Genomic DNA, 20,468 nt, shown 5'->3' with positions numbered 1-20,468 from the left:
AACAGGTTTTCCCTGTCATTAGTTATCACAATTTCTGGGGGTGGTTAATGTGCGTTATTGATCATGATTAAGAAATTGTGAGCTAAAAATGTATTCACTGATCAATTGGGAGGCATTTTCGGGGTAAGTTATCTCCGTAAAAGTAAATTAAACAAAACCTTTGTAAATAAATAAATCGCAATGTTTTAAAATTATCAACAAACTCATTGTTTATCCGAAATAAAACATCACAAATTAATCCTGCAATTCTCTCCATATTTACCCCCCCCCCCAAAAAAATATATATTTGTATGAAAAAACTTGATCATTAATAGTCTGTCAATGAAAAGGTTTTTTTTTTTAAATGTCTAAAACAAATGCAAAAAGTCTATTGAACAAAAAAATTGATGCATTGATCTATAGTGAATCAAGAAACTAAATACTAGCTCAGGGACTTGCTCATTTTATTATGCAACATATAGTGGAAGCTGTAATAGGAATTTCTCATAACAGAAACTGTACATAAACTTAAAGAAGACAAGGATGGAGGAGGGCTCTAGGATTTCTCCTGCAGGAGAAATCACACGCGACTGACATGTCAAAAACGAGAGCAGAAACTCCGAATGTTGAGACGAGGTGGGGAAGATGGCGGGACCTAGAACGAGTCACTTGGCGTGGTGGTAAAACCTCTGGCCACTCTGGGCGTGGGGCAGGAAGCCGTGGCGCGGCGCGGCCTGCGGTGAAGTCTGGAATGCAGCCTAGGCGACAACAGAGAGGGGGCGCGTCATGTCACCAGTTAGTCAAGCGGACGGCTCGCCGCAGGGGCGGTGTGTTAACCTTTGCTGCGGGAATCTGGACGGCCATGGATGGTGTGGGCAGCAATCCTTGAGCCGAAGGATGCATGGCGGGCGGGTGCATTGGCCTCAGGGCGCCCTGCGGGACAAGCGCAAACGAAAGGTTATTTGGGCCGCCGTTTCCACCGGCGAAAAGCGGCTACGTACCGTGTCTGTAAAGCCCGACTGCTGATTGGCGTGTTCCAGCTGTTTCTGGAGCGGGATGCCGGCACCTGGGATGTAGCCTGACAAGTAACAGTCAGTCAAATTAACTACTCAGCCCATCATACACCTTCATCCTTGTCTTTGTGTGTGTGTTGGGGGGTGGGGGAGAGGGGTCTCTCGCCGATGTATAAACTAAAATCAAATAGAACAAAACACCTCAAATCATAATTTCTGGGGATACTTAATGTCAAGTTTTATCCATAACGATGTGAAAAAGCTGCATAGTAATATGGAGCAGTGTAAGAGCTGGTCTTACACTGCCCCATACTACTACGCAGATCAACTAAGACATGTCTGTCATCTAGTGGTGAATGGTGGTATTGCAACATAAAACTAGTCGACCCCTGCGTACTCACGGTTCGCATTTTTTTTTCAAATATACCCCCCATTTTTTGTATTTAATCGAAAACAATGAATGTTTATCTTTTTTTTGGGGCGGGGTGAATTAAGGGGGCAAATATTTGTTGTATTTTCTGGGGTTTGTTGATAAATATCATGCATTATTAATTATGAATAATATCATTAGGTCGTTTGCTCATTGAAATTAAGAGATTATTAGAGACTCCATTATTTTAAACACCCCCCACCTCAAAATGTACACACCATTTAAATCAAACAAAATCATATAACAAAAATACACTCCTACTACTTAAACACCATCAAAGATTTTTTTGTCTAAAAATAACAGTAAAAACGACATTTAATAAAACAATAAAGCACTAATTTATACTTGTACAATAACTTTACGCCATGGTGAAGACATTTTAAGTTAGTTACATTTGTGGGGATTGTTAATAAATATGCATTATCATTTCTAGCTATTTTGGAAAAAAAAAATTGCAAGGCATTTGGGGGAAATAAGGAATTTTTAAAAAGACACTTCTATGTCTGGAAACTGACCAGGCTGGGAGGTGAAGTGATTGTGGACCGGGTAGGCAGGCTGCTGGTGGGGGAGATACTGCATGGCCTGAAATGCGGATGCTCCTGGAGGGGCGAGAAGAAAAAGCCACACACTTGCAAAAACCGCCTCCACGAAGCATTCTGCACCCCGTACGTGGCTGTACCTCGGATCTGGGAGCCGCCGGCGAAGCTGACCGGCACGGACGGTCCGGGAGCATAGGTGGCGGGATGTTGGGCCTGCGCCACCCCGTAGGACTCGTGGACCCCCTGGGCACCGCTGAACTGGCCGTGCTCCGCCGAACCTGAACTGAACGCCGGCGTCTGGTAGTGACGCGTCTATTCAAAGAAAAGGACATGGGCATGACTCGGACATCCATTTCTTGTAACTGATGCACAACGATCTGAAGTGTTTTGCAAGTTGTGCAAAACGTTTCACAGACACACAAGAGCACTGTGTCAAAGTCAAGGCCCGTGGGCCAGATCCGGCCCCCCACGTCATTTTATGTGGCCCGCGGTAGCAAATGATTTGTGTCAACTATCATGACTCTTGCTCTAATCTGTACCGAAATGTCCAATTGTCATGGGGATAATAAATAATGAGATTTTCCACCGGACGTAACTCCGAAATGGCCCGCGACAAAAAATGGGTTTGACACCCCTGCATTAAGAGCAACATCAGCAAAACATCCTATCCGTCAGACATTCAAAATAACAGCAATAGTATCAAAACAGTTTCACTACACTTTGACGTGGTGGCTTACTTAACAGTCACACTCAATAAGCATACTCAACCGATTTTGAATATTGAATAGACATACTAGTTGCATGCTTTTATTTTGAAGGCCTTACTGTTGATGTTATGCTGATGTTGCCGAGCTGATTGGGAGGCTCACGCTGCTCAAAGGAAAATTTTCATCCGAGGTGACATTGTGTCCCTTGATATATTTTTTTTTTACACTGACTTTGAAAATGCCTTTACGTTTTCTTCCCCCAGGACGCCAGGTTTAAGTTTGACCGATAAAATCTTACACAATACGGATTTTACCATGCATTTGAATTCATTGCCATGACGATACAGGATTCTCATGGCAACCATTTGATCAAGAAATTGAGATCAAAATCACTCTCAGGTGATTAGGGAGTAGAGAATGCTGAATGATGAATTCCCGACTCCCTGATCATGAAATGGGAGGAGCCAAGTTTCCAAACAGAATTTTGTCAAAGACAGCGGCAGCTACTTACAGGAAGAACAGCGCTCTGGAAAAGCTGCTTGCTCCGATCTCCGAGCAGCGCACCGGTTCGACTGTGGCTGACGGGACTGCCTGATGGATGAGATGGGCAATTTTGGAAACGGATTTGAAAGGTCACGTTATCACATTCATAATACTGTAATAAAGATTCACATTGATTTGTCGTAACGTGGTTCCAGGGTTGTCCCGCGTGCGACTCACCCTGAATGTTGAGGAGGTGCTGGCCCGCGTGCATGGGTAGACTGGCCTGGTAGCTGGCCGACGTCAACGTGGTGATGTCGCTGAAAAGGACAGGAAGTGAGCAAATGGCGCGTGGGCAAAGAGGCTTCGCCTCGGGCGTCAGGTAAGCGGGGCCCACCTCTGCTCCTTGCGGCGTCTTTTCTCCTCTTCGTGGAGTACTTTCTTGAGTTGTAAAAAGAGCTGATGTTTCTCCTCTTGGAGCCCCTGAAGCTTTTCGCCCATCTTCATCACCTGAACAAGGGTTCCAAATCCATCCACTATCAAATTTATCCGTTAAGTATTTGGATCGTGGAAAAATCCTTTCAAGATCTTATTTCACATAAAATCCTTGGAATTTCAGACACTCCGCACAAATGTTTTATGAAAATTGTATTAAATACACTTTGACAGGGTATGATTTAATTGTTTTTGTGAATGAATTATTTTATGGTGAGAATTCAATATTTTCCAGACAAATTTAAACATGTTTTCACAATTTGAACTTATTGTATGAAATAGGCGGTCAACTACATTTAAATGAATCATTAAAAAAATGAATGACTTACTTTATTATTAAAATAAAATTACTTTGTATTTTACTTCATTGCCTATTAAGAATATAGTTGATTCTGTATTGTCCGTTAATTATAACGCTCATGAAAAAGTATATATGACAATTTTATTGTCAAAGTAAACCATGACACACTTCGCTGTTTCATTTATTCTAATTTGGATTTGTCTTGATTTTCTTGATCCATACCTGTTCCTTGGTTTCCTCCAAGGACATTCTCTCTTCGATCTCCTTGGTCCTCTTCCTTTCCTCCTCCTCCTTCATCTTCTGCTCCATCATCTTGTCCACTTCCTCCTCCTCTGGAAGAAAAAAAAAACAAAAAAACATCCAGAAGGTCACGTCAGCGATGTGTGTGCTGAAGTAAAGCCGGCCGGGAGTGGGCGGGCGGGGTCTCACCTTGTCGCTTGCGCTCTCTTTCCCTCATGATGTGCTTGTGGAGGGCTCGGGCCATCGCGTTTGACAGCTTGGGTCTCTCCAGCAAGGCGGGCATGCTGACGGGCAGTGGAGGGGCCAGCTTAAAAACAAACAGCACATCTTCATGGATTTTGTTTTCTAATTATATTCATCAAAATTGAAAATGTATTCGGTGGGATAGATGATGTTTATTTTTTCTCCATCTGTTTCCTCTTTACATTTTTTAAAGAAAATGCAAATATAGTGGCAGCTTATCTTCGGTCTGAGTATATATTTCTAGCGCAGTTATTTTACTACAATACATTTCCTTTTAGTCTGAACTGTTATTCTGTTATTATAACAGGAACAATTCTGTATAACTGTAGTGGAAGGTTATTTTATAATGTATAATATGTGGTAAAAAGTACTACATTTTTAATACTGTGGCATCTTATTTCCTCAAATATATATTATTTTAAATTAAATATTCGTTTTCCCAATAGCACACTTATTTATTCAGAAATTTTTAGTTCCACTAAATGAAATAAGATTTGTAACCTAATGTCAATTTTACAACATAAAAATAAATATTTTCAAACTTTCCTGGGAATTGTTTAGAACTATGTGGGGTAAAAAAAAAATTTACAAAGAATATATAATTGCAGCGTGCCAGTCTACGGCCGCTAACAATAAAACAAATGTTTTGGTTACTTTTATCATGAACTTGTTACTGAATTTCATCATTAATATGGTTCTTTTACTCCTGCCAAATAAATTCGAGTGACATGATAGGCGCCCAAAATATATTGTATTATTATTGTTATTACAGATAATAAAACCTGTAAAACTAGCTTGTAGTTAAATAGTAGTCGAGGGAAGGCCCACACGCCAGACCAGCAAGCTGCTCGGTTAGCCTTGCATCAGCGAAGAAAGCTGCAGTTACATGTGCATATATATAATAACGTATTAATGCGAAACCGCGACTGAAATTGTGCACCTGTAAGAAAGTGCACACAGCATTTGACGTCGCGCCACATCCCTAAATGCTACAAAACGGAAGCAGTTAGCTTGACGCAGCTACCTAGCTAGCGGCGTCATTTGGCCGGCGCGGGGATCGTGGGGGGAAAAAAAAAAGTCCGAAACGCTTACTTTTGACGTCGTGCGTGTCTTGGAACGTGAGATCAGTTGAAGAAATAAATATCTGTCAATCTTAATTACAAACTTGTATTTTATACAAAAGACGGCAAAATTTCTGCACTACGAAAACAGGGCAGTGATGCTAATGATGCCGAAGACGCACTTCTGTTGTCCGATGCATTCTGGGGAAATTGACTTTTCTTCAGGCAACGATTTCTCTCGCGAGATTGGCGTTCGTGGGCAAGTTTACGTCAGGTTTCAAATACATGTACAGTAATTAGAGCAATGACGGTACATCGAGAATTTTTTTTAAGATGCCTTTTTTTTAAATGGTTTTACGGCCTCCCATGCGTGACACCAGCCACGTAAAAGTGCCATTTTCAAAAAGCTACTGATTTACAATTTTAGACATTCATAGTAAAGGCAATCCCAATGGACATGTTAGGAATGAACACAAGAGACACAAATAACTTTTTGAGCACATTTTATAATTTTATGTTCACGAGTGGAGAGAAAGCGTCAGTGATACAGCTCTATAGAGTTCTTAAAAAAACAAAAAAAAAAAACAATTGCACTCAGCTTCACGATACGGTAATTAAAGCCATCTAAAATTAACAATAACCACAATGAATCATAGTCAACATAATAGTTCCATAGCAGTGGGGGGATAAGAAATGGAGGCCGATAGATACAACGTGAGACTGACTAAGGGAGAAGTTGAAGGGAACAAGGACGGTGAAAGTGCATCTGACGCCTTTTGCTCTGTGAACTCCAAGCTGCTGAGCTAGATTAAATATTTCCAAAGGATGGATGTACGCGTCATGGGAAGGCGGTGGAGAAGCGACAGAGCGGGGATCACATTTCCCTTTGGCTGCTCCCATACACGCTCTCATCACTGTAGGCAATGTAGAGGAAAAAATCCTCTTCATGGTGCTCCTACGGTGACAAAAATAGAAAGAGAGATGTAAATAAACCACAGTGGCATCGAGAATCGGAAACAGAGCAAGCGATGGGCTCACCTGGTACAATAGTCCCATAGTGGCCGAGGTGGGTGGAATGACGTTGTTTACAAAGAAGAAGAGTGCATCCTCAGCTCGCAAGTGGATTCGTTTTCGGATGAGGAAATAGAACTGGCCCACTGGATTTAGAAAAAGGACAAAAATGTGAAAATCACATTTAATTATGAATGCCACCGGGTAGAAGCTTAAATACGTCTCGTCACCTGTCAGGTCGGAGGGGACGAGATACTTCTTCTTGTCCAGATCACCTATTCTTGCTTTGGGCGCTTTCTCCACAATTACCTGGAAATTACAATGTTTTATTAAAACAAAATAAGAAATCAATTAATTATCATTGTGCATGTATTCATGACCATAAAAATTATTCATGATACATGGGCAAATATTTGGGTTCATCTTTTGAAATGATCCTGAATATTTATTTATTCATCATTAATACCCAGCAAGCCAATTATTTGCTTAAATATAAAATTACTACTGTGTGTGTCAAATAGGTTCATTTCCACCCAAAAAAAAAAATGGTTTTTAATGTAGAATTGACCAACTGTTAAATGAAATACAAACAAATTGTTTTAATAATTTCGTTTTTTTTATTGTACCCCATATAACTAAACAAGTGTTTCATTAAATAAGCAAAAGACTTATGTATAATCGTTTTGTGGCATTCTTTTTATGAATTGAATTCTAATTAAACGAGTTTAATATTTTTTTTAATCACATTTATTACAAACCAATGACGCAATTAGTAGGTGAGCTAACTAAATAAATCTATTTGTGCTGCTAAATGCGGAAGCTTTTCACTACGACGTTCAAGTGAAAGCTAGCGGCCTGTTGCTGCCCAACGAGGCGGTGTTTTCGTCAACACCCCCGCGCATTCGGCTTCATTTTCAGCACATCAGTAGAACAAGCGCAATGAAATCCACGAATTCGGCCAACAGAAAGTCGTGTTACAATAGCTCAAGATAGCCAGGTTCCTAGTTAGCCTCTAACGTTAGCCGACTACTCACGGGAACCCTGTCAGGGTACTTCTTCCGAATCTTCTCGCCTTCGGAACGCCTTTTCTCAAAGGGATGCTCTTCTTTATACTGGAACTTCATCGTTACGAGAGATGACAGACGGCGAGTCAGTCGGTCGCTCGTTCCGGGTTCGTGGGGAAAGAAAATTGCTGACAAACCGACCACGAGAACAACAAACGATGCTAAAGTGGCTAGTTATGGCGCGCGGAGGGATATACAATAACAACGTGACGTAAGAAGCTACATCCACGTACAAATCACATCGACGTATGATGGGAATTCGGTCGGTGTATTACAACATCCCCTTTGCCGAATGGCGACATAGCTCAAGTCGAGTGTGGGTGTGTGCGTGTGTGTGTCATTTTGTGGGAGAGGTTGGTGGGCGGACTACTTTATTTTGATCATACGCCGCGCCTGACTACGTAGGAACAGAGTGGTGATTCGGCCGCTGCCCTTGTCATGTGACACTGCGGTTCGGCTGACTTCCGCTCTGAACTCGAAGCGTCACGGCAAAGCGCCCCTTTCAAAAGCAAAATCGTCAAAAATCAGGATCTTGCACCTAATCATTATCCCTGTGTCAGTTACTAGACTATACTGGGATGCTTGAATGGAATATAACCCCAAATATTTAACAAGAAAAACCCTTTGAAATCTGAAAATTCAGAGTGACAATGAAAAAAGAATCACCTCCTTGTCAAATCTAATCTTGGGTTGGATTTCAGAACAAAGGTCTTTAGTAAACTAGAAATAGGAACAGCAAATTTCGTGACATTTTAAATAATCCCAATTATTTATAAATCACATTGATAGATTGAGTTTATTAAAAATTCATAATGCAATAATTTACAACGATTGATAAAGCTAGGTGAAAATAAAACCATACAGTACTTAAAAAGTCTATCTAAAAGAAATTAAAAGAAAGAATTGTTGCAGGTAAAGTCAGTGATGGTCAGCATCTCTCAATTACGTCAAAGGTGGTCGGATTCTGCTACAGTTCATTCCCACATTCGGGATTTCTCACTAATCAGTGGGGAAGTTTTCTTCCTGAACACTTTGAAGGACTTTAAGCGAGCACTCCAGCCCATTCATCATGACCATCACCGCTATCAAAATTCTCTGTGAAAAATAAAAGCCATGGACACAACATTTTTTTTAAAAAGTGACAATTTCTATAAACACATTACGGGCTGCTGCTGACAAACATGACATTGCGTCAGTAGGATAAAACTAACCTGGGTCACGATAGACTAAAACCAGTTCTCATTTCCTCCTAGTGGGTGAACGATCCAATGCTTGGTAAATTCTGCTTTATTACAATCATTGTCAATTGGTGAATTTGTAACAAATCAAAGCAGTTCACACTTAAAAGAGGAAGTTGTGGTTATTGTTTTCTTTATTATGATATCATGACTTGCAAAAGTGACCTTGGTCCAGCTGGAAGGAACACACTAACGCACGCACGCACTCAGTGCACACACACAGAAGAAGAGAGGAAATCCTGGGAAGCAAGGTTGCCGGTTGTTTAAAAGAAGTCCAGGTCATCCGGAGCGTCCAGGTCTCTGTATTCGATGATGGAGCGCGGGTCTCCTCGCATACCCCTACGCACACACACACACACACGCACAGAATTCCACAAAGTGTATACCAACATCGACGCTCGGTCTCATTGTTTTTCCTTTACCTGTTGTTTGGATGTTTGCCCGGGAAGCCCATGTTGCCCCTGAAATTGTCATAGTGACCGCGGCCGGCCCCAAACTGGTTGGCTGGGTAAGGGGGAGCACTGGGGAAGGCGGGCAGCAGAGGCCTGATGCCGGGCGGGTATCCCAGAAGGCTTTGCTGTTGAGGCGACTGAGCGGGAAAGCTGGCGGGCGGAGCTAGAGGAAGGAACGCAAACGCGGGCTCAGGGAACCGCGTGTTGTCAGTGCTGAGCTTACCTTTCACCGAGGGGGCCGAGGGAACTTGTTCTAGGGAAACGCCCATTTCTTGGCGTCGCTTGGGACTCAAATCTTCTCTCCAAACTTCTATTTTCGAGCTTACCTTGAGCTGGGGGCGGCGGGGGCTTGTTCTCAGGCAGCGCCGGTCTTTTGGCGTCCATCAGGTAGTTGTTAAAGTAGTCCACTTCCTGTCTGACGGCGTCCACCTTGTCGCCGTGTTTGTTGAGTATGTGTTTGCGGACAAACTCGGGTGCCTTAAACTTCTTGCCGCTCAGAGGACACAGCCACTTGTCTTTGCTGAGCTCCTGAGTATTGGCCGCCAGGAACTTCTCCACCTGCGTGCACCAAAATAGATGTCGTCAATTCTCGCGTACAAGATCATGCGATTGTGGATGGCGGAAGGGCAGCTCAAAGTCTCACTTCCTGTTCCGGGTCTTTCCTTCCCAGGCGCGCGGCATCGTCTGCACTCAACACTTCGGGCGGACTCAGCAGAGGAGCCAGACGCTCCTCGCACATCTTCAGGTGTTCAGTCACTGGCCGACCATAACAAAGTACGTCACAGCGGGTTCAGCCACGCGGGTATGTGTGTGTCACAGTTAGAATAGTTTTTCATTTTTCATTGTAGTTCATTTTCATTTTTTTTTTTTAAACATTAGCTTAGTTTGACAAAGTAGGTTTATTTGTATTTTTTCGAAAAAGCGTCAATTTAGTTGAGTTTGTATTAGTTTCAGCATTAGATTTAGTTTTTATATGTGTGTATTTGTATGCGGTACTGTCTACCTTCGGTCGCAGTGATCTTGGCCACAGGCAAAGGCCCTCGCACATGGATCAGTCCACAGCGATGAGGCATGTGGTCCTCGGCGGGGTACTGGCAGAAGTTGTAATAGTCCAGCGAGTGGACCACACGCAAGTAGATCAGCAGTGTGTCCAGCACCTGCACATACACAAACGCATATGCAATACCGCACAAAGAAAGCACACAAAGAAAAAGCTGCTCCCACCTTTAACAAGGTTTTATCCGTCTCCACTGTAACCTCGGAGGAGGCGGTGTCTTTGGCGTCGCCCGCCTCACCGCCCGTCAGCTCCTCCTCTTCGGCACTCACCTCCTCAATGAGGTAATCGGTGATGTTCTTCAAGACAGGGTTGGTGTTCATCTGCGGTGGCGCATTCAGACATTAATTGAGAGTCAAACAGGAAGTGACGTGGGAGGGACAACAGGAATCCGCACCTGTTCCTGCCAAAGCTCCGCCCTTTGGTCCAGCGTATGCACCAGCCTGGCGGCCAGGCGGACGTCGTTCCTGGCCACGGGTTTGTGCTGAGTCAGCCCGTTGACGCTGCGGACGCGCCGACACAAGTCGCGGTTGACCACCGGAGACAGCTCGCAGTCTCGGAGCTGCAGGGGGCCGCATAGGATGGGACCGGATGAGAGGAGACGGCACGGGAGGAGGTGACGTCAAGAACGCGGGATGACGGTTACCCGAATATTCTGCAAGTTCCAGCAGGTCTCCTTGATGTTGACGCCGCGGTCGAACGTCAGCCAGCACCGTCGGAAGAACCTGACACACGTTTGTACTGTGATGCGCCACTGCCACATTTGACGATTGCATGCGTTGGTACTCACCCCCTCTCTGGCTGAGGGTCTGACAGCGCCACCCGCAGAAAGCCCGAGTACCTGCGACACATCTTCAAACACGGAGGGGGGTGAAAGCATGTTTAGGGGCAGGAGAAGATGCCTGCGGGGGATGAGAGGTGGCACTCACTGCAGCGATCTCTTCTTTGGAGGCGTCTGGCGGGACGCTCCTGATGAAGAGTGAGGTGGTGAGGTGCAGCGGCCGGGGAACGGCCGGCAACGCGGGCTCCTTCTCGCCGTCGGAGTGCGAGGAGTCGGAGGCCGAGCCTTCGCCGCTGTCAGCCGACATGCTGCGCTTCCTCTTTCGGCCTTTCTTGGCCTCCTTTTCTTCCTTCTGCTCCTTCTCCTCCTCTTCCTCGTCCTCGTCTTCCCCATTGTGCTTGGCGTCCTCATCCTTCTGAGGCGTGAAATCGTCAGCGCCATTTACTCGTATTTTAATTCTGCAAAATTGTATTCTCACCTCACTTCGGGTCTTCCCCGCCTCGCCGCCAGCCGGCTCCTTACTCGGACTCGCCACCGAATTGCCTCCACCGCCGCTGGCGTGCTCCCCGCTGGGCTCGAGCACCTTCAGGTCCAAGTCTGTGCCGCCCTCCATTTTGATGACGGCTGTGGACAAGAACCAAAGTTATGAGGACTCACCCACGTGCAACCCCCTGCCTCTAGTTAACGCAAACTAATACAATCACTCAATCAAAAACTGACAGAACGTTTGTATTTCACGAAAACTAGGGAACTAAATGAAATTACATTTTGCGTTCACAAAACGAAGGAAAAGTTACTTGAATTATACAGAAACATTTCATTTTCCTCTTTGTCAGTTCTTTGCCAATTAATGTAATACATGAAATCGACCACTGGCGTTGATTTGAAATGAATTTACTTCGGTATCACAGCACTGCCGTTAGTCGGAAGAAGGAAGGTCGAACACACGTGTGCGAGTTGTGGTCCTTTCACTGTGTGTCGCCTCGAGGCGAAGACCCATCTCGCGGCAGCCAATAAAAAAGCACCACCAGATGACGGTGCTCCTACGCAACAGCTATGCTTACGGCTTGTGCGTTTGAATCAGCGCGAAACACGATCCAGGGTGCTAAGTGCTCTCCTTTTTTTGGTTCATATGTGAAAAAAAAAATTACTAAAGAAAATAATACACTTGTTAAAAATACAATAAAAAAAATAATATCCTTACTCTAAAAACTAACTGAAAAAAAGACAATTAAAAATGAAATAAAAACGAATAAATACAAATTCCAAAGCTCATAAAATCCTCACCTGCGTCCAGCACTTTGATGATGGCAGTGGTGTGCTCCATGTCCAACGACATATCCTCCAGCCACTTGTTGTCCCACAGAAAGAGAAACACGTCCAGACGGTGTTTGAGAGCGGCCAAGGACTCCGCCTTCCGGGCTGTGATGTCTTCAGGGTGGTACTTGGAGCGGAACCACTCCTCCTCTTTGTGCTGGACGAAGAAGTCCTGCAGCTGCTGGCGTCGGAAGTCCACTTTGTACTGATTGTAGCGCTTCACCGCCTCCGTCTCATCAACGCTGTCCTCTGTGTTTAGTAGGAAGTCCTGTGCAACACACGCTAGAGCTTAGGTCACACGAATAACTGGCCAAATTATTTTCAATCCTTTTTTTTTTTTTTTCGTCATGCCCTGACCGGTTGCCTCACTCACCTTGAAACTCCTCATGGTCGGGGGTCCCGGGGGCGGCAGGTCAGGATCGACCATCGCCAACCTGAGGGAAGGCAAAGGTGCGTCTGTCATGCCGCCGACCATGCGAGCGTGTCCGTGTACAAACCTGCCCTGAAGTGGGTGAGCTCCATGATGCATGGGCAGTTGGGGGATGTCTGGCGGCCAGCCCTGAGGTCCCACCCTTGGGAACAGAGCTCCGCCTCCTCCAAAGGGCTGCTCGAAGCGGTATGGCTCACCCCGGTGGTCATCCCTGACAAAACCGTGATACCCTGAGCTGCGATGCGTCAAGATCTGCGCGAGCGAGACACGGGCCACCACTCACCAGTCTCTCCTCATGCGCTTGTGCTGAGGGCTCATATGTCTTGGCGGCGAAAACCTCTCTCTGCGACCGCGATCGTAGTCCCGTCTTCTCTCTCTGCCGCGCTCCCAGTCCCTGAGTGTGCACGTTTACTCGTCACATGAGCCATCCAGACATATTCCATCCACTTTTGGGTTGAGTGAATATTCAAACTCAGGACTGTGCTAACCAATACTCCAGCATGCTCCCATATGTGACCACTTGATTAAAAAACACACATATACAGATTATATGTATTTTTTAAAATTTCACCTGTCTGGCCAGTCATCGCGGCGCCTCTCTTCTCGCTCGCGAGATCGCTCCATGTCACTTCGCTCTCTTCGGAACTTGTCTCGCCGCCTCCTGTCGAATTCATCATCGCTGTCCCCCATTGGTCAGCACACATATGCACTCTTTGGTCTCTTGGGACTTACTAGCTTCTGCTGGACTGTTACAGAAAAGTGCAAGAAAAAAATCCCAGCGCTTTATTTGTCAGTTAGCAGGCTACTTCCCGGTTCTTGGAGGATGTTCCACTAGTGTACAATTAGCCTGCGTATCCTCCTGTTGCCATTCATGCAATATAATCATAGCGTTGTGTTCAAATAAACCGGCTCAGATTTCACACTCGGTAAATACAGTTTAAAAGGGCACGACATCATCATTAACTCAGCAAATACATTTGTTACTGATATAAAATTATGTACATTGGCACAAAAACGGTTGGGGGGCGCTGCAGTAGTGGTGGCCGAAGACCTTTGCACAATAGTGTCCAGAACTAAATTAAAACATGCATGCATACAGACTCGGTCTGCCTACAGTGGACACATGCTTTCAGACATACGAGCCACCAGATAAAATCACTTGCTTGTATGCGTGGGCGCCTGTTTCTCGTTATTAACGAGCTAAAGTATACAACATAAATTGTAAAATGAATTTTTTCGTATGATATAGTACATTGCTGGAATCCTAAGTTTTTATTAGCGGCTAACAGCTAAGGCTCGCTCGACGTTAGCCTTAAGCGCGGCTAGTTAGCTTCACTCTCGCCCACTGCATTCAGGACAAGGATTTTTGACCGTATTTAACAAAATGATGCTTACGGGTTTGTAGCATATATATTTTTGTTATTGCTGCACAGTTTACCTGAAAAGGTTGCGAACGAAAACAAGGAGACCAGCTCACACACAACAACGGTCCCGCCGCCACAACGACCAATCACGACAGCCTACCAGGCCCAAGTTGCCCTCTAGTGCCCTGGAGGGACAAAAAAAACAATAACTGCCTTGAGATGCACTTTTTGTGTTCGACAAATTAAAAAGGTTTAACTTTTTACTTCTGAGGCTTTCGATGTGATGTTGGTCCATTTCCTCGTTGAGACAAATCTTATTTAACGCGTGTACGCACCAGTCCACACGGTGGCGATAGAGGCGCATGAAACGAGCCGTTTCGTTTTACGAAAGAACCACAAGACGTCACGCCAAGAAGAAAACAACATGGCGACACTGGTTGCTAGGCTACAGAAGCTTTCGCCGTAGTGTTTTTGTGGCGTATCTGAGTGCGTTTCGATTGGGAATTATATTTTACTACATTTTTGCATTGTTTTCTTTACATTGCATTGTTTCTATGAGACAGGAGACGCCGCTTAAGGACAGCTGTGTCTGGAAAACCGTCTTGGGAAATCTCTCAATTTGGACACAAGAAGCCAATTTTTCGCTGATGCTCGGTGGCTAACGTTAGCATGTAAGCTATGTAACGATGACACACGTTAAATAAGAATGGGAACAGGAATTTAAATGTCTGGTAAATGTAAGTTACTGTGAAAACTATGCCTTCCTAACACGTGTTAAAGTTTGATTCAACCCAAGTTAACACTGAAAGTATAAAGCTGAATGACATGCAAAATCATGCGAATTCAACATACGTGGTGCCTTGGTCAAATAAGACGTTCAGTATATGACCACGTGAGCTTTGATGCCAAACGACCATGTGCTCTGTATGTTGTTATTGTTGTTCAATCTTCTTGAATCTTGTCTTAGTTGTTCATGGAGCGAGCCGACCGTCGACTTGTGAAGAACCAACCATACGACGAGAGCGTGGAAGTCAGCGACTCGGCGGAGGAGGCGAGCATCCGCGGCCAGGTAACAAGGCTCAGCCGCCCGCATCCTCACGTGCCTGGGCACCTGTCACTTATTTGTCCTTTTGCAGGCTGAGCGTGGGAGAAACAGGAGGGGGCGCAGCCTGTTGTCAGGCAACAACAGCAGCAGTGACGAGATGGACGAAGACCCCGCGCCTCCAAGGGCCAAAGGGCCAATAAGCAGGCAGCCCGGGGTTACCCCCAACGAGGAAGAAGATGAGGACGAGGAGGATGAGTCAGAGGAATCGGACGACGACGATGATGACGAAGATACCGATGATGACGAAGATACCGACGAGGCTCCCGAGGGCGCGTACGACGCGGCTGACTACGCCAACTTGCCTGTCAGCACCGAGATCAAAGATCTATTCCAGTACATCATGCGGTGAGTTTGGAGTGATGTCTGTATGGCAGGGACACCACCCACCAACAGGCCAACTGATATTTAGTGACACTGATGACTACTGGCTACTGACATTGACTTATTAACTTATTTACTGACTAAAGGCATTGTCAAACAATACGATTTTTGTGTCGTTCACGATGGTCGTGCTGTCAGATTACCAGATAAATATCGTTCAGTGTCTTGGACCGGACGCGATGCGACACAAAACGACTAATTGTTAAGTATGTGACATTACATAGGCTTGGACATGTCAAGATAACTCAAAATAAAGCTATGAGACACTACTTTTGTCTGCGACATGTCTGTCGGCTCAAAATCGGGCTATATTCTTCTAGTCTGACGTCAGCATAAGACTGACTGACTGCCTGACACTAAGTAACTAATACTGACTGACTGTTTGACCCTGACTAATACTTATTGGCACTGGCTGATTGACAAAACTAAGCGTGGTCTTTGCTAGGTACTCTCCTAAATCCATCGTGCTAGAACACAGCCTAAGACCCTTCATCCCAGACTTCATCCCGGCCGTGGGTGACATTGACGCCTTCCTTAAGGTAGGTTCTTCCTTGCTGCTCCACTTGAACCCAAGTCAAATAATCAACAGCCTGTTCCCCCTGCGGTGTACAGGTGCCAAGGCCGGACGGCAAAGCGGACGGGCTGGGCCTTCTGGTTCTGGACGAGCCCAGCATCAAGCAGTCTGACCCCACAGTCTTGTCACTGTGGTTGTCCGAGGAGACCAAGCAACACGCCACCAGCGAGGTACAAAAACCCTACCGAGCCAAGTTCAACTAACAATATCCAATTTTAGCTGCCTTCACATATTAATTAATTAACAGTCCGCATCTCTAGTGAGTATGATGTTTCAAAAATGTCATGTTGTGAGATAATATTGATTAGTCACGTGTCTCCCAGCTGAAAGTGACCAGTGTGTCCAGTCCTCAGTCCAACCCTCGCGCTGTGGACAGCTGGGTAGAGAGCATCGGCGCCCTACACCGCTCCAAGGCGGCGGCCAGCGTGCAGTACGCCCGCGCCATGCCCGACATCGACGCCCTCATGCAAGAGTGGCCGCCGGAGGTTGAGGAGACGTTAGGGCGCGTGCGCCTGCCCCCCGCCCGCCTCGGCTGCAGCCTGCCACAGTACTGCGACATTGTGTGCGCACTGCTGGACGTCCCCGTATACTGCAGCCGTATCCAAGCGCTGCACCTGCTCTTCAGCCTCTTTCTTGAGTTCAGAGATTCGCAGCACTTTGCGCGAACTTGACTCTGTCCTCCATGCCACGTGCATGATGATATTTTATCATGTCTCCTTTCCACATTCAAGTGTGCCTGGACCAATAACTTCCCTTCCCAACCCAGGCTGAAGTTGGCGTCGCCCCAAGTCTCTCAGTCAAGATCACGTCAATGCTCAACACCATGGACACAGTAGGCACCAGGTAACCAATAAAGACCACATGAGTAGCCTGCGGGCCTGTCCTGAAAATAGTTCACCAATGATGGAACACTGTGATTTCCTAGGAATGTTGTGAAAGTGACTGTTGAAAATAAAAACAATTGCAGATATTTATAGAATGTTGCATGTTGAATTTTACGTTTCCTTCCTTGTGAAGTCATTGATGATGGTCATTGTAAAAAAATATATATATATCTTTTACTGGATCAGTGTCTTCACATTGGTACTATCATTAAATATTAACAAAAGCTTGTAATTAAAGGCAGGGCTTTGGCACCATCTTGTGGCAGAATTAAGATGGTATGTTATTGTTTTCCTTTGTTATATACACATATTTATATTTTAATAATTTGTATTCTTCAGAAGGACCAATAAATGGTTGGATTTAAAAATATGTTTTCTTGCCCTGAATTATTTGGTGTACAATACTTGTATGTCTGAATTAATCTCCCAGCAGTTGCTTTTGAACCTCATTGACGCATGCGCACTCGCAATGTTGCTTAACAATTTCCACTTCTCCCCAATTTCGTATAGCCCTCGAGGGTGTGAGTGTGTCCCAATTTTTCGGTGTACTCTCGCCCGGCATCCATAACTCATCAGCACATTACCCACAAGTCACTCACAAAACGGCAAAACTGGTGGTCAATTTTCCACGTTCAGGAAGAATCCCTGTGCCTAAAAGAATTACCGGTTTTTCAGGTGAACATGTCGACCTATTACTCTTTCATAAACTACACTGTAACATTACAATACTATATAACGTCACCTATGTGTTTTGTCCACGTGTGGCTGCCGTACTTAGCGAACTTCTGCGCATGTGCGATTAATTGCGTAGGGCATGTAAATAATGGAGCCAAAGCTGCCATTGACTGAAAGCGGGAAGTTGAGTTTTTACCGTACTACTTGTTTACTGGAATTTTAATAACATTTCTATCTGCAAAATTAGCAAAACAATACCCGGTCATGCCATGTTTGATGATGCATATCCAACACAGTGGCGCAAATCCATGACGTAAAACCCACTGTCCCGATTCTGCAAATTTCACACGTTTGTAACCTGCGCTCTCGAACACTTACGTGCACTTAAATTACGTGTCGACTTCAATGAGGACCGTAGAGTGTTGTGTGGGTGTTGGGATTGGGTCAACCTGGTGGCATTTGAAGCATGGCGGCACCCGACTGCATCTTACGCCGAACTCTGGCGCGGTCCAGAACCGCTAAAAATCAGGTTTGTTGTTATCTAATTTCTTGTTGTCGTTTGTGAAATGAATAAAGAGAAAAAGTGAATGTGCAAGTGAATGGTAACACTTAACGTTATTTTCGATACAAAGAAATTGATTCTTGAACAATTTATTACACAAAGCGTTTCATTTATTGTGGTTTTGACCAACTACTGTAAAAGGTAGTCCTGAAACATGTTGCCAATTACTCTGTTTAGTTTAAGGTGTTTAGTTCACACAAGGCCTTTTAGAGGAAGCTTTTTCCCTTAATTAAGAGGAAGGGGTCATCTTTTTTAGGTGAGGCATTTGTTTCACTCGATTATTTGGGGCACGGTGTTTATTGAAGTGGTTGAAATAGGATGAGGCCAAGCATTGAAAAAGAAAAAAATAAACCAGACGTAAGTTAAGGTCCCACTGTATCATTAAATTGTGTCTTCAGCGCTCTCAAGTGGTCTGTAGGGAGACGCTCTACCTGTTGGACGTGTTGCGCTACACCAGAGACGAGGGTTCTTCCGTCTACTTCCCACACACCATCTTCTCTGGTGAGTACGCCGCCATCTTCTGGGCACTCTTGTTGACCTCCGACCTCGAAATGCTTCCGTGTCCAGGCGACAACCTTTACGACGTTACGCTGAGTGATGGCGACTGCCGCCTGCGCGTCACTCTGGATCCCAGACTCAACGGGCTGGTGGAGAAGAACGTATTGCGGCAGGGGACTGCCGTGCGAAACGCCACCCTCGCCCCTGCCATGACGGGCTTGGCAGATCGCACAGAGGACGAAAGGTACCTGCTTGACTTGCGAAGGGGCGGAGGATTTCCAGTAAATTTTAATCGTTTGTTTATATAGCTCTGACAACACTTTCTGAGCACGGACAGGGGCGGGGGTGGGGGTGGAGAAGAGGCAATAAAACAGGCCAAGCACTTATCTGTCAACCTTCATCTATGCAGCTTCATCATGGTCAGTGTGGAGGTGAGCGCGTTTGAGAGTATCGAGGACTCGCACCAGGACTCCTTGCCCTGGAGTGGCTCGTCCGACGTGTCAGGTGACTGAGCTAAATGGCGCCCCTATGCCGGAATGCCATTGGTTGACATGCGGGTGCTTCAGGTCCTCTGCTGGCCAATCGGAGGGTCTTTCTGCCGCTGTGGAACAACGTGGACTTCTACGGCGACGCCTGGAAGAAGACGGCGCCTCCTCTGGAGGAGGAGGTGACGGGTGGGTGCGACATCTGCGCCATGCAAAAATATCAATACATACATACTTGATTTTTCTCTCTCTCTCCCTCTGTTGCTCTCCTCCTCCTCCCATTTCTCACGCTCTGGCCACAGCTCTCCGTCCCACCATGACTGTCCAAGACCTCAGCCAGGGATTCTTGGCCCGCGAAGTTTGGGCCCTTAGAACCATCCGCCGCCGGCTGATTGTGCGCATCGCGGCCAAGTCACACCTGACGTATTACGGGAGAGCAGACAGTAACTGCGCATGCCCCTATCAGGTTGGATGATGGTGTCACCGTTGCGGGAAGAGAAAACAGCAGCAGCATTTCTCGCGCTTCTGTGTGCAGGCGCTGTTGGAGGCGCACGACTCGTCAGGAAGCGTGTCACTAGTGTTGTGGAACAGCATGTGTGTCGAGTGGTACCGTGTGCTCAAGCCCGGCCACGTCATCAGCCTGAGCCACTTCCGCATCAAGGAACGGTACCAATCAGAAGGGGACAACATCGGTAATTCCGTCCTTCCATTCATCCCTGCATCCTTATCCTTTCTTTCTTGCATCCTTCTATTTGTCGTCATTCTGGCTTTCCTTGCTTCTTGATTTCTTCCTTTCTTCTATTTGCTTTCGTCGTGTCCCCACAGAGATAAGCGTGAACAGCCGGAATCCCGCCTCTCGCATCGCTCTGCTCCCGGAAGCGTCCGTGGCGCCCGACTGCCTGCCGCCGCCGGCGCCCCCCTACAACTTCTGCGACAGGTATGGCCACGCCCACCACGGACATGTTGACGTTTTCGGTGTGTAAATGCACACCCCACCCCGTTTTTGACTTTGTTGAGCGTGATTAGCTTTGTGACTGCCTTCCGCTTTTCCTGTCCCAGTGAGGAACTTGCGTCTTGCTCTCACGGCGCCCTGTGCGACGTCATC

General features: G+C 45.8%; 5 protein-coding genes and 1 long non-coding RNA gene across 11 annotated transcripts in view; 3 read left to right on the top strand and 3 right to left on the bottom strand.

Moving 5' to 3' along the window:
- Positions 1-426: 426 nt before the first annotated feature.
- On the bottom strand, positions 427-5,700 carry gps2 (G protein pathway suppressor 2). The gene is made up of 11 exons (XM_019874046.1): positions 5,520-5,700; positions 4,374-4,491; positions 4,167-4,276; positions 3,546-3,658; positions 3,389-3,468; positions 3,180-3,259; positions 2,102-2,273; positions 1,938-2,021; positions 981-1,057; positions 817-912; positions 427-737 (listed from the first exon to the last, which is right to left on the bottom strand). The coding sequence occupies exons 2-11, from the start codon at positions 4,465-4,467 to the stop codon at positions 645-647; spliced, it is 999 nt and encodes a 332-aa protein (XP_019729605.1). The 5' UTR covers positions 4,468-4,491; positions 5,520-5,700; the 3' UTR covers positions 427-644.
- Positions 5,701-5,974: 274 nt separating this feature from the next.
- gabarapb (GABA(A) receptor-associated protein b) lies at positions 5,975-7,769 on the bottom strand. The gene is made up of 4 exons (XM_019874177.1): positions 7,534-7,769; positions 6,730-6,808; positions 6,527-6,645; positions 5,975-6,443 (listed from the first exon to the last, which is right to left on the bottom strand). Exons 1-4 carry the CDS (start codon positions 7,621-7,623, stop codon positions 6,363-6,365), a joined length of 369 nt encoding a protein of 122 aa, XP_019729736.1. The 5' UTR covers positions 7,624-7,769; the 3' UTR covers positions 5,975-6,362.
- A 547-nt stretch (positions 7,770-8,316) lies between these two features.
- Positions 8,317-9,016, top strand: LOC109518365 (uncharacterized). Its single transcript, XR_002168751.1, has 2 exons — positions 8,317-8,516; positions 8,602-9,016. It is a non-coding gene; the product is annotated as an uncharacterized LOC109518365 (long non-coding RNA).
- On the bottom strand, positions 8,918-14,560 carry LOC109518338 (serrate RNA effector molecule homolog). 3 transcript variants are annotated; one of them, XM_019874111.1, is made up of 18 exons: positions 14,464-14,560; positions 14,274-14,384; positions 13,407-13,581; positions 13,119-13,229; positions 12,903-13,055; positions 12,779-12,839; positions 12,376-12,673; positions 11,567-11,712; positions 11,237-11,503; positions 11,098-11,159; positions 10,954-11,032; positions 10,705-10,869; positions 10,478-10,630; positions 10,257-10,410; positions 9,897-10,009; positions 9,580-9,811; positions 9,224-9,416; positions 8,918-9,140 (listed from the first exon to the last, which is right to left on the bottom strand). In XM_019874111.1, exons 3-18 carry the CDS (start codon positions 13,523-13,525, stop codon positions 9,065-9,067), a joined length of 2,382 nt encoding a protein of 793 aa, XP_019729670.1. In that variant the 5' UTR covers positions 13,526-13,581; positions 14,274-14,384; positions 14,464-14,560; the 3' UTR covers positions 8,918-9,064. The 3 variants fall into 3 exon arrangements, with proteins under 3 accessions (XP_019729670.1, XP_019729679.1, XP_019729663.1); XM_019874120.1 differs by having other exon boundaries at positions 11,237-11,500; XM_019874104.1 differs by having other exon boundaries at positions 11,237-11,712; positions 12,903-13,046.
- Positions 14,561-14,630: 70 nt separating this feature from the next.
- On the top strand, positions 14,631-17,415 carry ift46 (intraflagellar transport 46 homolog (Chlamydomonas)). 4 transcript variants are annotated; one of them, XM_019874160.1, is made up of 6 exons: positions 14,631-14,853; positions 15,167-15,268; positions 15,336-15,649; positions 16,131-16,224; positions 16,298-16,429; positions 16,583-17,415. In XM_019874160.1, exons 2-6 carry the CDS (start codon positions 15,173-15,175, stop codon positions 16,928-16,930), a joined length of 984 nt encoding a protein of 327 aa, XP_019729719.1. In that variant the 5' UTR covers positions 14,631-14,853; positions 15,167-15,172; the 3' UTR covers positions 16,931-17,415. The 4 variants fall into 4 exon arrangements, with proteins under 4 accessions (XP_019729719.1, XP_019729713.1, XP_019729695.1 ...); XM_019874154.1 differs by having other exon boundaries at positions 14,631-14,936; XM_019874136.1 differs by having other exon boundaries at positions 14,631-15,091.
- Positions 17,416-17,929: 514 nt separating this feature from the next.
- Positions 17,930-20,468, top strand: part of LOC109518186 (uncharacterized) — a 6,223-nt gene continuing 3,684 nt past the window's right edge. The window contains exons 1-8 of the mRNA XM_019873884.1: positions 17,930-18,347; positions 18,779-18,881; positions 18,948-19,122; positions 19,288-19,382; positions 19,445-19,552; positions 19,666-19,829; positions 19,899-20,055; positions 20,189-20,300. Of these exons, the coding sequence (XP_019729443.1) occupies positions 18,285-18,347; positions 18,779-18,881; positions 18,948-19,122; positions 19,288-19,382; positions 19,445-19,552; positions 19,666-19,829; positions 19,899-20,055; positions 20,189-20,300 (977 nt within the window). The 5' untranslated portion in view covers positions 17,930-18,284. The remainder of the gene's footprint in view (positions 18,348-18,778; positions 18,882-18,947; positions 19,123-19,287; positions 19,383-19,444; positions 19,553-19,665; positions 19,830-19,898; positions 20,056-20,188; positions 20,301-20,468) is intronic.

This window comes from Hippocampus comes, unplaced genomic scaffold (assembly GCF_001891065.2).
Source record: "Hippocampus comes isolate QL1 unplaced genomic scaffold, H_comes_QL1_v1.1 scaffold115, whole genome shotgun sequence".
Lineage (NCBI taxonomy): Eukaryota > Metazoa > Chordata > Actinopteri > Syngnathiformes > Syngnathidae > Hippocampus > Hippocampus comes.
This window is presented reverse-complemented; position numbering and strand designations above follow the sequence as displayed.

Coding starts and splice junctions, on each gene's coding strand:
- gps2 (XM_019874046.1), bottom strand. CDS start 4,467: ATGCCCGCCTTGCTGGAGAGACCCAAGCTGTCAAACGCGATGGCCCGA. Junction 2,274..3,179: donor TCCAGAGCGCTGTTCTTCCT/GTAAGTAGCTGC, acceptor TTCTTTGAATAG/ACGCGTCACTACCAGACGCC. Junction 913..980: donor AGTCGGGCTTTACAGACACG/GTACGTAGCCGC, acceptor CTTGTCCCGCAG/GGCGCCCTGAGGCCAATGCA.
- gabarapb (XM_019874177.1), bottom strand. CDS start 7,623: ATGAAGTTCCAGTATAAAGAAGAGCATCCCTTTGAGAAAAGGCGTTCC. Junction 6,809..7,533: donor AGTACCCTGACAGGGTTCCC/GTGAGTAGTCGG, acceptor TGTAATTTCCAG/GTAATTGTGGAGAAAGCGCC. Junction 6,444..6,526: donor CTATGGGACTATTGTACCAG/GTGAGCCCATCG, acceptor TTGTCACCGTAG/GAGCACCATGAAGAGGATTT.
- LOC109518338 (XM_019874104.1), bottom strand. CDS start 13,525: ATGGGGGACAGCGATGATGAATTCGACAGGAGGCGGCGAGACAAGTTC. Junction 11,160..11,236: donor CCAAAGAAGAGATCGCTGCA/GTGAGTGCCACC, acceptor CCGTGTTTGAAG/ATGTGTCGCAGGTACTCGGG. Junction 10,631..10,704: donor CGGAGCTTTGGCAGGAACAG/GTGCGGATTCCT, acceptor GCGCCACCGCAG/ATGAACACCAACCCTGTCTT.
- ift46 (XM_019874136.1), top strand. CDS start 15,020: ATGACATGCAAAATCATGCGAATTCAACATACGTGGTGCCTTGGTCAA. Junction 15,092..15,166: donor GACGTTCAGTATATGACCAC/GTGAGCTTTGAT, acceptor ATCTTGTCTTAG/TTGTTCATGGAGCGAGCCGA. Junction 16,225..16,297: donor ACATTGACGCCTTCCTTAAG/GTAGGTTCTTCC, acceptor TGCGGTGTACAG/GTGCCAAGGCCGGACGGCAA.